This window comes from Neodiprion pinetum, chromosome 4, assembly GCF_021155775.2.
Source record: "Neodiprion pinetum isolate iyNeoPine1 chromosome 4, iyNeoPine1.2, whole genome shotgun sequence".
Classification (NCBI taxonomy): domain Eukaryota; kingdom Metazoa; phylum Arthropoda; class Insecta; order Hymenoptera; family Diprionidae; genus Neodiprion; species Neodiprion pinetum.
Window position 1 is genome coordinate 20,358,473 of NC_060235.2, and position 15,894 is coordinate 20,374,366.

Genomic DNA, 15,894 nt, shown 5'->3' on the forward strand with positions numbered 1-15,894 from the left:
CAACGTTACGCGGGCTATACGCTTTTCTCCGTGTATATTCGTTCTTGTTCAATCCAATCCGCGGCGGCAGAGAGTGCATATTTTATCCCAAATTCCGTCGGTTCATTCTTAACCCGGCATATACAGGTTATGTTATATTGCAGTTCCCCCTCACAAGAAGCCCCATAAATACGATGCAACATAAATAGCAGAAAAGTCTTTATTTCGGGGGAGAAGAAAGAAATCGACGAGCAAAGAGAAAGAAAAAAAAAATGCATAAATTAGTATCGTCACGTTATACGATTAAAAAAAATAAAAATATTGTACAAATCTTGACTAGTTAAGGTTATATAATATTACACTGTGACCTGTATAATGTATGGAACATTCCATGACAAATCAAGAAGCTTTGACCCGATGAATTTGAATTTGGACATCTTTTGTTTTATCCAAGCTGTGAACTGTTCGTTCAAGAAAAAAATCCCTCATTTCTTTCAAATTTTCGTTCTAATCCGATCGAAAGTTACAGATATTTGAGAAATTAGTGCGTGTAAAACTCAGAAAAATGAAATGACTCAATCGAAAGAAAAAAAAAAAAAAAACAATTAATGTGTTAGATTTTTGATTTTTTTATCATAAAAATACTCGCAAAAAATTATGTCATGTATTTGGTTGAGGATTGGAATGAAATTTGAAAAAATCAAGAATGCTTTCAAAAATACATACTCTATACAATTTTATACCAGAAAGCTTATCTTTTTCTTTTTTAATACAAAAATTTAAAATGTTCGGTTCACAAGCTCGATGATTTGTCACGAAATGCCCTATATATATATATATATATGTATATGTATATATATATATACATATCGATTAACTGCAACAATATACGAAGCGGAATAAATTTTGCAGTAAATATTGCATGAGAAATTAATTTTTCCCTTCTCTCTCTCTCTCTCGTCTTTTCGCTCCGGTTCTGGTTTTCACTTTGATAAATTAAAATAACTGCCGGTAATAAAATTCCCGTATAAACATTACGTACATGCGTATATGGTTATATGTACATATACGTGTATGAAAAGTATGCGGAACGATCAATATACGTGGTTAAATTTACGCATGTATAAAACAGTTTGATATTTGATATAACGGTGTTAATTTCATCTTTCACCCTCCCTGCTTTGCTCGGGGATGAAAATTAATCCTACACGCTAATCTTCTACATATACACCGAAACAGCAAGACCAGCGGAGAAATACCGCAGACAGAAAGTGGATTGAAACAGAGGGAGGACCGTGGTCTCTGTTGTTCTTCTTGTATTTATTTATATTTAATTTTACTTTGTTCCCTACTTTCTTTTCATCTTGTACATTCATAACAATTCTTTGTTCCTTTCGTACATTTCCTTCTTTTTCTCTTCATCAACTGATTGCGATTAATTGATACTTTTTTTTTTTTTTAACCCTTGAAGGAAACTAAGGGAAGGAATTTATACGTAAATCAGGGCGAAAAAGACGCAATTTTGCAAATTTATATATATTTTTTAGAGTGCAAACGACTAAATTTACCCCCTGAAATTTCAGCTTCAACTTTTTCGGGCTTTTCGAAATCGAAGTTCAATTAGATTTTTTATTTCCGTTTTTCATTTATTGACTATTTGATCCAACAGTAGTCAAGTATAGGTGCTTGGATTTAAAATTGTCAAACGTGTCGAAGAGATTATAGATGATTCAAAATAAAATTTCAGACGATTAATAAAAATAAAGAACATTCAACTAACTTACTCGACAAATCGAGCTTCGGAAAAAAAAATAACGAAAACGAAACAAAAAAAAAAAAAAAAATGGACGCAAGTAAATAAGATCGTATGTATATACGTTTGTTTCAGAGATACAAACACTTTCACATATTTATTATTAACTTCATCTTTAACGTTGTTTGAAACAATTTACAAAAATGACAAACAAATTAAGCTTCGGTGAAAATAACGAAGAACGAACAAAAAAATAGACGCCATCAACAAATTGAAGATAAAACGAAGAAAAGAAATAGAAAATTAACAAGCAAGATTTCAGATGAGAATTATTTGGTGAAGAGAAAAAAAAATGTACCGAGTTTGTTTTGCAAATTGGCAAAATACAATGATCATAATATTGTTGTGACACATTATATTGCTCAGATAAATTTACAATTTATAAAACGATTATCCTAAACTTGTAAGGGGGCAGAATTGAAGTTCCAAATTGGAAAAGTTCCGAAAGCACAGAATTATTTGATGGCGAAACTTAAAATCTAACGTTTAGGAAATAACAAAGTTTGGAATGGTCGGAAACCCGGCGGTTTAATGTTTCGAAATGCAAGATTCTGAAAATTAAAGTCAAGATAGAGCAAAATTCCAATAGAGCGAACTTTCGAAAAACAATGTTTCGACAGAGTGAAATTCTGAAAATAAAAATGCACCTATCCAGCGTAGTTTACTCAACGAGTAGATGTAAAAAATCAGAAACACCGAAAAACAGAATGACCAGGATTCCGAACGTAAAAATATCGAAAATCCAAAACAGAGATAAATCAAATTGGTGAAATTTCACCAAGCCAGAAATTCACAGAATTGAAAACCTTCGACCATTCGGAATTTCGATGTTTCCAATTTGTAAATTTTCTCATATCCGCGCTTTCGGAACTTTGACGTTTCGTCAAAGATTAATTTCTTTACTTTGAATTTCGCCACAAAAGAATTCGGCGCTTTAGGAACTTTTCAAATTCGGAATTTCAACCTCACCCTTTTGTAAGTCGGCGAAGAAATAAATAAACAAAATAAAATTAAATAATAATAAGCTTGAGGTGAAGTTTATTCGATTTATCGAATGAATCTCAATTCAATTTACCTCCTCACTGCTCGTTCGCGTAAAGATAAAATAAAGTGAACTGCTAAGGTACGTAGGTATGTAGGTATAAGGTACGTGTACAACCTATACTCGAGCCAACATACACATCGAAAGGATGTGGATCAGCTCAAGGAAGTTGAAGGATCCTTGCCTCTCGGTTTGAAGGAGCAAAGTTCAAGTCGAGGATCAGAGGATCGAGTCTGTCCGATGGGGCGCAAAGTATAGGACACTGCACGATACAGGGCATTCCGTGCCAAATCAAACGGGCGTATTTAGTTTGCCAAATTATTTTCCGTTCTTTACATCGAACAGTTCGCGTCAACATAAAGAAAACAGATTTGTTCACATTGCCTGGAATGGCGATCAAGTTTGCTAAACGAAATATGTTTTTTCCTCCTGGATATTAATTATTTTATTCTTCAACAAAACTGCACTGATTTGAACAACAATTTATTATAATTACCAAATAAATTGAACGATATATTTATTTTATGAACAAAATATTTCTATCGACATATTTTCACGATCATCTAGTTGAAACTAATTCAAGTTTTTCATTTATTCGGATGCAGTTAACCCTGATTCATTCTTGAGGTACAAGTTTTGAATAAGTCTCCAAGATTCGGAAGGGATTTTATACTTTTTGATTGGTTTTATAATAAAGAAAAGAAACCAAGAAAAAAAAAAAACACAAACAATCATTGTAGATATTTTTAAAGATTTTAGACCAGAAATATCTAACTATGATCGATATCATAAAGTATCGATTATTCAGAAATTATAGTATCTAACCTGTAACAAAAAAGAATAAAGCATAAAAAAAAATAATGGTTCTATAGAACGAAATAAGAAATTTCAGATTTTAGCTTTGAAATTTAGCAATCAACTGTTTTTTTTTTTACATTATCAAACCTTTGCTCGTATCTATTTTGGTGTGTTTGAAAATGTGTTACGCTGGGAGAAAGAATCTAGCATAAAAATCTAAAACATCGATTAATGAATACTCGTGCTTTTTGATCGAACGATTTATATACGTATCCCTGTGAATAAATAAATAAAGAGATGAATAAACTTGGCTTGGAATGGTTGATACACGGTGACAAGTAGCCGAAGCTTCGCGCTGCAGGACGGACTGAGACATTCGTATCGGTATACTCGTAAAGCTTTCAGGATGCTGGCTACTGGTCTATACGTGCAACCGCGGAGCTTACCGCGGGTCAAGATTAGCCGCGGAATTCCCGAGTCTCTCAATTGGCTTACTTTGAATACCTTATTATCCTCCGATCCGCCGCTGTAAGGACCCGCAGGATATCTAGCCTCGCCCCGAAACGGCTCTTGGACAATTATCGAGTGCCTACGTACCCGGTGAAGCTCCGATTTTGTCCACGCCGAGTGATCGTTTCAAGGTGCTCGCAAAGATTGCGATATCGAATTTTGCGAAATTCAAATTTTCATCCAGGGTGACATACAATTACTTTAAATACGTCAAGTTATTTGTTTCGGACAATTTATTGCTGTGATCACGACCGTTGTTATTGATAATTACTTTTGTCGATATCGTACGAATGAATATAGATCGAAAAATTAATTCTACAGCTGTACAGAGTTTGCGGAAATTTGTCAAAGTGATGGGAGAAAAAAGTGAAACGTTGAAAGCGCAAGAGAAAAAGACAAAGTGAGAAGTAGAGTGAGAGAGAGGTAAAATAAAATAGAATGAACGACCTTTCGGAAGTTTTATATCCGGCAGTTAATCTAGGCGCTGAATCTGACTGTATATTATACACATATACATTTTATGTATACACACACACACACAGAGAGAAGCTCTCGCGTGACGCGTACAAATTTTCAGATTTTCGTTTAAGTTCTCCCTTCACACAGGTATTCACATTACACCTATGTTACACCTGTATTTATTATATAGTTTTCATGGCTCAAATTTCGTCACGAATCTCTGTTTGTTTTGTACGAGTAGTATTCATTGTTCGTTTGATATTTTTTTTTTCCCCCAAGCTTCTTCAAACCTAAAAGTAATTGGCTGTATACTTCAACTTCGATCATAATGATATAAATGTTTTATTATTAAGGCATAAACATTTCTTGAAGATTGAGAAGAAGATAAAAAAAAAAAATGTAGAATTGTATGTGTTTTTTAATAGTTGCATTTAATTTCATTCCTTAACTCATCACCGATCCCAAAACTATAAATTTTGAAAATTCGATCGACGATCAAATATAAAGTGCAAGCGGATATGCCTTGCGTAGACGCGGTAAATATTATTATCGATATGGTTTTCAATTTATTGAAAGATATCCCGCTATGACGCAGAAGTTCCCTCGTTATAAGAGAGACTTTTCACCGAAGATGAAAACAAGCCGTTTGGACTTCAGGTTAGATCCGTAATCTCCGCAGATTTAAGTCTTGCGAAAAACATCTTCTGCGATATGTTATTCGTCGAGAGTCGAAAATCAATTATTTCAGAATTCAGTTGGTTGAAGAAAGAAATTAGTAAACACGTGTTGATCAATTTTATATCATCTTCGAATGTTTGGCATTATCTGCGAAAAAAATAAAACTTGACGTGTTTTTTTATATAAGAATGCCCGAATTTTCCGAACATTAAATCCATTTTGAGATGAGACTTCAGGAATAGCAAAAAAAATACACGTTTCTTCGACATTCTCAATCCTGAAGGTGAGACGGAGAGGAAAATAAACTGTTTCAATTTTTGTTCTGTGACAGAGCAGAAATTTCGGAGTGGAATGAAAATAATATGGGGATGAAATAGTATAAATATATATATATTAAATAAAGTGGGATAAATATTCCTGGGATATTGGAACGGATTTAATTACAATCCCATATTCATCTAACTTCAAAAATTTTAGTTTATACTTTGCGATGACCACTTTTTTGTAGAAAAACAAATATCTATCCGATTTATCTTGATCCGTTTTTCTTATCATACAGAAATGAAAATGTGTTTTTTGGTAGTTCTTGGGGATCTACCTTAAGGTGGATTTTATATTTGAAAAGATGAAATTTTCTTACACAGAAAAACATTGGGTCGGATTTTTTTTAGTGCAGGAATTGTTGAAAATTCGGGAACAGAGGTTCGGTACGGAATCGTAATAAAATGGATTGACGTATATTTTTCCTAACCAAAGTAAGACGATCCTAAAAATTTTACGAATATTGTATCAATATAATATTCCAAATCACTTCAACTAAATTCCAATCCCCATATTTTTCAATTTTTCTCCAATTTTTTTTTTAGTGTAGGCGGACTTTATAAACTCTCAAACTAATCTGTTTTACATTTTCCAAAAAAATTCCCCACAAGCAGTAATAGCCAAAAAATCGTGAAAAACCGTCCTAATTGTACAATCTGAACAAAAATATTGACCAAAAATGGTAAATTTTAAACCGATCATTCTGAAAGAAGACCACGATGGTAAACGATCTCTTTCTGTGTTTTTAGACACCTAAAAACTTTCGTAAAACTTTTATTTTTTTCTACGTTCAACTATACAGTTACACTATATTTTAATAAGACTTTTAAAAGCCAATTAATTGTCTTTTTTTCATATAAAAACAAAAAAACAAAAAAAAAAAGGAGCAAATTTGCTTTTCGAAAGATTTTGAAGCTGGTCAAAAATCACTGAATCGCATCGGCCGACATGTTATACACGGAGATATAAACTTATAGACATAGTAAAATCCTTCGCACGCGTATATGAATCAAAGCCCGATTCACTCAGGGGTAAAATATAAAGGCTGGCTTGCGCCCGCCTTTGCGTCCTTATGTATCAATCAAAGTACTCCGCAGATTGTCGCCGCACCTGCAGCATCGCTCTATTTCTTCTTCTTTCGGATAAATCGCATACGGTTGGATGCAGGTATATACCATATACATATATATATATATATGTATATTATACATATATAGATATACAAATTCTACGTATATTTTACAGAGAAATATGAGCTGGAACGAGGAGCGATCCGCCGGCGGTTTTATTCGGGCGGAAAATCGGCTTGCGGATTAGTTTCGCACCTATCGCGACTATCTCCGATATATGAATAAGTCCCTGAACTCGTATTCGAGGTAAACAAAACTGGGATGTTCCTTGAATTATAGATTTTTTTTTTTGCAGGCGAAAAAACGTCGGTGATTGGAGTAAAATCGAGGGCTGATTAGCGAAAATTGTAGCACGGATTCTTAACAAAAAGATTTTCATTCTCGCTATAGGGAAGAAAAAAAAAAAAAAAAGAACTTAAGATGCGGAGTCGGGATATTCGATCAATTTTAATTTAAATCAGTTTATTCGTTTTCGAGTTTTTAAAGGACGAGAAAACGTATATTTTTGTATATAACTCGGGAACGAATAAGCGGATTTTTTAATTGGTTCTAAGTTGGAAAGAATCGCCTTAAACGATGTCAAAATTGTCAAAATCCTTTGATTCGTTCTCGAGATATCGCTGCGTAAAAAATTGGTCAGAAGAATTGAGAAGTGTTAAAAATTCAAATTCCCAAGTCGCTTTTTCCCTTCTTAATCTTATTTCTTCATCAATCGCCTCTGAAATTTTGTAGGTATAAAATTTCTCACTTCAAGTTTCACGTATTCGAAGATGATGAGATATTTCTTCGACAGTTATAGATTTTAGCCAGCGTGGAACCACCTCTATTCGATTTACACGTCAATTCTTCGTTCTTTCAATTTCCTCTTAAAGACGCAGCGAAGAAGATAGAAAGAGAATAGCGGTAAGTAAGAAATACGCTGCAGCAAGGGTGTGAAACTGGGCTCGACGAGATTAACCCCTATTCCGAGGAGCGGGAGTTCCGTGCTAATGATACCACTTGAGAGGGAAAAAGAGAGGGCAATATGAGAGGGGTGGAGGAGGGGAGCTAGGGTAAGAGCTCCTTCGCACCGTGAAGATAAATGTCCGAAGTTATAATTGCAACACATGCTGCATACGTTTTAACCTTTTGTTTCCAACCCTCGCGAGAATTGGCCTGAACGCGGCCTCTAATTGTAAGTTCAACGGGAAATTGTACCGATTATATTAGAGACGATGTACGTTATACACGAATTATATTTATAATTACATATACATATATTTTTTGTTACAAACTTATTAAAAAAAAAATAAATAAAAAATAAAAAAATCGACACTTGCAGTATTTTTAATTCTCTCGTTCAACAGGGTTCGTACGCTTTTTGAAACCCGAAATTCCCTGAATTTTTCACATGTTCCAGCCTGAAAATAGGATTTTTTTCAGTAACCTTCCAAGAAATATGCCGCTGATTAATGACAATTTTTTTGCTTATTAATACTAATACCTTCGATGTTACCGAGTAATTAATTTACTGTCCGACTACTAATTTACAAACAACAGCCAGCGATTTTCAGTAAGAAAAAAAACGAAAGGAGGTTTGATATCAAGTAATGTACGTATGAGAACGGGTTTATTTTTTCAAGAAACTTCAAATTCCAGTCTTATTTTCAAAATTCCCTGACTTTTCCCTGCTGTAAGAAATTCCCTGAGTTTTCCCGGTTTTCCCTGTGCGTAAGAAGCCTGTTTAATTACTTGTTAGTAAATATTATTATATGATGGTAAAATTTGTGAATAGCAAAAAAAAAGGATTTCAAGTTTCGAAAGCACCTAATTCCGTATTATTTCGTGGCGGAACTTGATGTAAAGAAAGCGAACTTTTACTAAACCACAAAGTTTTGAGTGATCGGAAATTTCACCGTTCAAAGTTCCGAGATGCAAGGTTCCAAAACTTTAGGTTTCGATAGCGCAAAGTTCCGAAAATTAAAATATACTCACACAGCGTAGTTTACTCAACGAGTGGGTGTAAAATATGAGAAAAACTGAAAATCGGAATGATCAGGATTCCGAACGTTAAAATATTGAAAATCCAAAACAAACAAAAATCAAATTGGTGAAATTTCACCAAGCCAGAAATTCGCAGAACTGAAAATCCTCGATCCTTCAGAACTTCGATGTTTCAGATTTTTTAATTTTCTCATTTTCGCACTTTCGAAACTTCGAGCGTCGGATTTCGGACAATTCGAAACTGTGATGTTTCATCGAAATTTGATTTTTTCACTTCGACTTTCAAAACCAAAAAAGAAAAAAAAATGAAATTTGACGCTTTCGGAACTTTTCAAATTCGGCATTTTGACTTAAGTGATAAACGATAATGTTGAAACACTGTACGATGCAACGTAAAAATTTTACCAAAAATGTAACAGTGAATATAAACTCACTGGCGGCTAAGTACAAAAAAAATCAGATATTAAAAATAATTAAATTTAATTTTCACCGTTTCCTACATCTCTTTTCATTTTTTATTCCGTTCTTCACTCGAGATTAGATATAATACTGAGATACGAAGAAGGAGCGGAGGTGAAATCTTCACGGATGTAGATCCAACCTATCGGTACTTTTTTCACAGTTCGACGATCTCATCGTGCATTTGATATATTACATAAGTATCCACGTATAATGTTACATATCTATTACCTATATACCTTGTACCTTGAAAACCTACTCAAGAGATTCGTAAGAATCGATTACAGCGATGTTCGCATGCATGTATATCGTATACGTTGTCGTGCCTGACGTTTACAAAAATGGTGAAAAAATTCTATGCCTTTACGAGGACATCAAAGCACCTATTTTAAAACTATTATACGATTTAAAAAATGTCAGCTTGAAACACTTTTATCCGTCAAACGAAAATTCGCGTGACAGTTTTTTCTATACTTACCTCCGATTTTGGAGAGAGAAAAAGGAGAGGAGTGATTTTTGCGAGAATTTTTAAATACATATCTGTGCAGGAAACGGGAATGAAGATGAAACGAGAAGCAAAAAACACAAAAGGAACGTCAAACAAGTTTCTGTTGAAGCTAAGCTCTGTTAATTACAATTATACAAACGACGTGATTGGGGGAAAAATTTGACTGAAAAAAAATGTCACGACCTGCAGCTTTTTTCATAAACGATAAGTTCTCCAGCACATCATCAACATTTTTGCAGGTAATACAATTTAGAAATGACGACTTTGACGGAAAAAAACCTCACCTCACAGCGTTCGTCATTTTTAAGATTTGATATCTCTCTGAACTTATCGAGGAACGAAATTTCCAAAATTAAGAGATAGAAGGGAGAAGATAAAAGGGAACGTTTTTCTGGTCGCCAAATTGACTGTAAAATTAGATGCGAAGAGGCGCGTGAAAAGTGCGATACTTGACTTTTTCTCGTGTAAGAAAAAAAAAAAGAAAAAAAAGAAAGAAGCTATTAGGACACAAAATTACCGGATGTGCGATAAAAGCTAATCATTTCCGTAGGCGTTAGGGTAAAAATTCATCAGAATACGGGCAATTTTTGCCCAAGTGGACGGAGTTCTGAAATCTAACACTCGGATCTTACAGAAATTTTTTTTCTGGCGTTGCTTTTTTCTACACAAGAAGTATGTTCGAAAATGATTTTTTTTGTTGCCACTTGTAGAAATTATTGATTGTGAATAATCAATTATAAAATATTTCAAAAAATTATCAGTCGACTGTTTATTCTTCAAATATCATTATCGATAATTTATTAGTCAAATATTATAATAACTAACGATTTCCATGTATGACTGAAGGTCGAATTTTTGATTTACATAATTTTTCTGAACTGCAATCTTTCTATCGAAAGAATCATTCGTGATTTCTTGATCTCAATTTTTTCTTCCATGATAATTTTCCAAAAGTTCCTAGTTTAAATTTTAAAGTGCATATAATTCAAAAACGAAAATATATACTGAAAAACGTCAAAAAATGTTGTTGCCGTCTTAAATCGGAGATTTGTGAAAAAAAAATATGAAGTAATTACAAATCCGCAAAATTAGCTAATTCCCGTGAATTGTGAGCGAGGAATTTGTTATTCGTTATGAGTGTTTCATTTTTTCGCAAAAACTATCCTTAAAGGTATTAATTTTTACATAAATTTTGAGCCACGTATTATTACGGGCCAATCAATCACTCGTTAAATTTTTACTATTTATTTAGATTTAAATTTTGTCAAGTATCTTCAGCAAAAAAGTTTGTTCAAAAAATGATTCAAGAATAAAAAAAACATGTCCTGACATGATAAGAACTTCGAAAAAATTACGAATGCTTTTTTCGACAGGTTCATTAGACAATCAAATTTTTTTAGGTTAGGGGGGTCAAAATGAAAAACGATCAGAAAATAATAATATAACACTGCAGAAATATCATAGACGCAAATATGCATCTCACAGAATTTTTGTACGTAGAAAGTCAAAATGTAGAAAAGTAGAAAACTAACTTATATAAAACTAGAATATAAAATCGTCGAAATTCTGATATATTCTTATTCGTTCTCGCTTTTTTAATTCTATATTGTGATTTTCATACAAACAAAGCGAATAAAATATTCGATTTCAGAAATAATTTCCGCGCTATAATATACGCATATATTTTGACACAAGATATTTTTGACAACATTGTCTAACCACTTTTTCTTCATATATATATATGCGATGCTGTAGATACATTGATATATGTGAATGTTTTTTTTTTCATTTAAATAAAAAATGAAAAAAATTATGTAAATACATATACAGCTACTTGCCCACGTGTCCTCGATTTCGAAATCGAACGAACTTGAACTCTTGTTTACGGAAAGCTCTGAGCAGTAAATATCGGAGGTTGAAAAAAAAAAGAAATCAAATAAAAAATGTATGCATACACCGGAGTGTACGCGTAAGTATATTGGCATGCAGGATGGGCTGCAAAATTGAAAATACTGCTGCATAGGTAAAAGGTACGGTTATATGGATAGGATATATGATATATCCAGCTACAATTTACCCCCGTTCAGCTGGAAAAATCACAATGAAAAAATCTACGAGGTACTTAACGTGGAGTTAGATATATATATATAGTAAGTATAATTTCACCGATAAAACGCCGAATTTTGTACAATTTTAAGAGAGAGTGGGGGAAAAAAAAAGGAAAAAGAAAAAACTAGCTCAACGTTAATTTAGCACAAATAGTTGAAAAATAATGAAAGAAAAGTAAATCTTGAGAAACTGATTAAAAACCAGAATCACATATATGAGCTGATTTTGAGAAGTGTAACGTTGAAAGAAATTAAATGGTGGAATTTTTTTAATTTGAAAATCCGCCAAGTTTTCGGCAATAAAGTAAAAATTTTGTATTGTGAATTTTTGGCTACGGCAATTTTTATACAGTTGAGAGTAAGTCGTGTAAGTTATTTACGGTGTGTTGTTATAATATTGGTAAAAAAGGGTTGAAAAATTGTATGAAAAATGTATAAAATAATGGTTTTAGAAAACAGTGTCGGAGTGAAGAATAAATTGAATAAACGAACACAAATACGAGTTTCCATTTTCCGTTGGGAAATCTTTTGAGGATCGGTGTTGTATTCAGTATTGGGAAAGAAGAATTTATGTCTAGGTATAAGAAGTAAGGGATGTTGTTTTAAAAACAAAATGAGACTTGGATGGAAAAAAAGAGAAAAGATAAAAAAAAAAATGTCGGACGAAGGAGAAGAGCGAGGATTTTTTCACGCATTGACGTTGAGGGGAAATGAGGGGAAATTCATATAGAGAGACGGTAACGTCTAGGCGTGAAAGAAGTAAGTTTGTGGTATACAAGGGAAATACGGACGTCGGAAAAACCTTAAAGAAGAGAGACAGTGAAAATGGTAAATGGAGCGGCGTAGAACGGAGGCGTGTGAATACAGCGGGACATTTGAGAGATAATAGGAAGAGAGGAAAAGAGGAGGAAAAGAAAAGGGTCGTGAATTAGTCGCGGGGCTAGAGAATGAGAGAAAAGAAAAAGTGAGAGGGCAGCAACCGAGTTGCGAAAAATAGAAACCCGACCTACGTTGTGTGACTCAAGTTTGGCGACTGACACTCTTATCTTTGTTCCCCCTTTGAACCTTACAACTTTTGTCTGAAATATTTTTCACTGACACTTTTGGTTTTTCAGATTTTCGAATGAATTGATTAAAATTGTACACCCTTTATATTGACTCAGAAAAGTGTACAAGAGTTGAAAACAAAAAAAAAAAAAATTTCGACGAGAAAAATGCTTGGTTTAATTAAAGGGTTAAAGAAGATTGATTTTCAGCCATTTTCATTTTACGGATGTTGGTTTTCAAGTTTTATTTCACCTCTGATAAAACAGCGAGATGAATTTTCTTATTTATCTTCGCAAACTGTTTTGTCAAAAAGTTAAATAAAACTCGAAAATCAACACCCGTCAAGTGAAAATCGATAAAACCCAATTTTCTTTAAACTTGGACCGTTTTCTTTAGAAATTTCGAATTTTTGAAGGAAATACTTTTTTTTTTAATTTTATGACCCAGATAAATAAAAGATTCAACGAAACTCGGTGCGAGGGCAAAATGAAACTTTTTTCAATTGAAATTGAAGTGAGTTGGGCACATTTATTCTAAACGGTTTTCTGTCTATTTTCAACTTTCGATTCGTCGTTGAAATTACTAAAGTTAACGAAACTACAAGTTAAAATAGAAACCTGTACACGACTGTACAGAATCATATTTAATCGGTTCAGAATCCATGATTCGAAGGTTAAATTTCCGTTTACGATATTTTCTTAGATAGAAAACAAAACAGAATCACTCAAGTAATAAGAGAGTCAAAGCGATCTAATTACGAGCACTTCAGAAGTAAAATACTTGAAAATTTGGGTAAAAGACTTTCCCTTTTTTTTTTTTTTTTTTTTTTTACGTACCCTTCAGCGCCGCGTCGAGTCCTTGCAGCCTTCCAACAACGGCGGCGAGTTGGATTTTATACTTGCTCGCTTCGGCCTCGACTTGTTCGCTCAAGGTCCGATTTATCACCCTCTGAGTTTCCCGATCTTTTTGGGACAGAGCGTCGCGAAGATGATCGGCGTGGATTTGAGCCTGGAGTTTCAGCTGCGTCCTCAGTTCGTCGTTGTATTTTTTCGTCTCCGCCAGAAGCTGCGGCAAAAAAATTGAGAAAAAAATTTATAAGTTTCTGTTTTTGTTTTTAACGTACATTTATTTATTTTTTTTTTTTTTCACCCTTGGAAAACTTGAGGAAAATTTTGTGTCGCTGCTGTTTTTATTGTTCATCACTTTTTTACATGATTGATTTCGGTCAGTAATGAATGTTACGAATTTCACAGAATCTTTATGTTTTCGAGTCACAAGAATTAACAACGGAAGATTTAACCTCGATTCTTATCATACTCGATTGTACTTTTATACTATAATGGAATTGGTTTTTTAGACGATGAAAATTGACACGAAACATACTGTTTTACAGCCTTGTCTTATCTTCTTTTTATTTTCTTTGCAATCAACTTTTATACGAGGTTAAAGTTGGTAACATCGACGTCTGACAAAACGACGAAGAAAAAAATTGCTGTACAGCAATGTCAGAGTTTTATAGAATTTGAATTTACAGAACGCGATTTCGATAAGACTGCAGCGTCGTTCGATTTTCACCGAATTTCAGAACAGTTTAAATTTGCGGAATAACGAGTTTCCCCAAAAATGTGTCGAGTAAAATTTTTACTTATATTTACCGTGCGGTCTTTGACTATTTTTACGTTTTACCGTAACAGAAAAATACGATTCTAGGTACAAAATGAAAATTAGTTTTGTAATTGTAACTAGAAAATCTAGTTACATGTGTTACTATTATTTTTGATTACGATCAGTCGTACTATATGTTAAAACTATTGCTGTAATTTGAAAAAAAGACACGAAACTAAACAAAAAAACTCAACATTTCAATAACCAGAAAAGTGACAATTGACAAAATTGATAATCACACTAATAATTATGCTAATAAATTCAAATTTCCTTGTAAATCCAGTAGTATTAAAACCGTTATTGAAAACGAAAATCAATAATGGCGTCAAAAACTGGTTTATCAGTGGACTGTTTTAAGTCAATTATGGAAATACAAAAGTCTAGAGACGAGAGATTTTTTAGTTTTCGTGCACAAGATCGATTTATCGCAAAAGAAACGACGAAGAATATCGTTCATAATTAAATATGTCCAATTTGGGATTACCGCATTTTTTCCCCACCAGATGTCACATCAGTGCCACAAATCAATTCCCAATTATAACCATACAGTATCTGATTATATGAAAATAATTTCCTAGCAACTGTGAGAAATGAGATCATTCGTCACTTTTTTCGACATTAAAAAAAAAATCCCACGAAGATTAAGAATAAAGCGAGTTTCTAACGGGGTAAAAGTAACGCCTTCGAACTTCCGCTCTGTGTTAAAATGCGTACACACATTATATCTATATATACATATTGATTCGTATACTCGTAGACGGGTACACAGAGGGGTCATCCGGTGAAGTATCACTCCTCTAGGAGTATCCGCGAACAACACGGATACAGAGAGAGAAAAGGGCTTCGGCTGCAGAAGGGGGGGGGGGGGGGGGGGGGGGGGGGACGTACATACGTCGTGCACACAAAATACATCAATCCGATCACACGTGAAAGGGAAAGGGTGAAAAGGGCGGAAGGGCAAACGCAGGGATCGAGAGAGAGCAGATTTCACCCGGGTCACTGCCTAACCGGGGCAACTTTAAGCTCTCTCTCAATGGCTGGGTGAAATAATAATATGCCTGTGTGTGTTATTATAATAACGCCATGGATAATTATATACCCGGGACGTTATTAATCAGAGTCAAATTATTTGCACCGGATTTTGTCTCGATTTTCACTTTAATTATTGGGGGAGTTTTCTTTTTGGTTTTTATTTTTGTTTTTGTTCTTTTGTCGTTTTGTAATTCGGTATAGTTCAGGGACAAACTATTTGGGCAATTCCTTTTTCTCTATTAGATTGAAATAAATACGGAGCGGATTATACGACAGGTTCAAAAAACGTACGTAATATATGTGTGACGTCATTTTGTGTGCCAAGGTACGTCTGTGTTGTTTGTACATCGAAAATAGGGATG

The 15,894-nt window shown here is 33.7% G+C and overlaps 1 protein-coding gene across 2 annotated transcripts in view; it reads right to left on the reverse strand.

The window, feature by feature from the left end:
- The window catches only part of Mitofilin (inner membrane mitochondrial protein mitofilin), a 47,358-nt gene that overhangs the window by 18,513 nt on the left and 12,951 nt on the right, over nucleotides 1–15,894 (reverse strand). For both annotated transcript variants that reach the window (XM_046619626.2, XM_046619625.2), the window contains one exon: nucleotides 13,672–13,900. In XM_046619626.2, coding sequence (XP_046475582.1) covers nucleotides 13,672–13,900 — 229 coding nt within the window. The remainder of the gene's footprint in view (nucleotides 1–13,671; nucleotides 13,901–15,894) is intronic.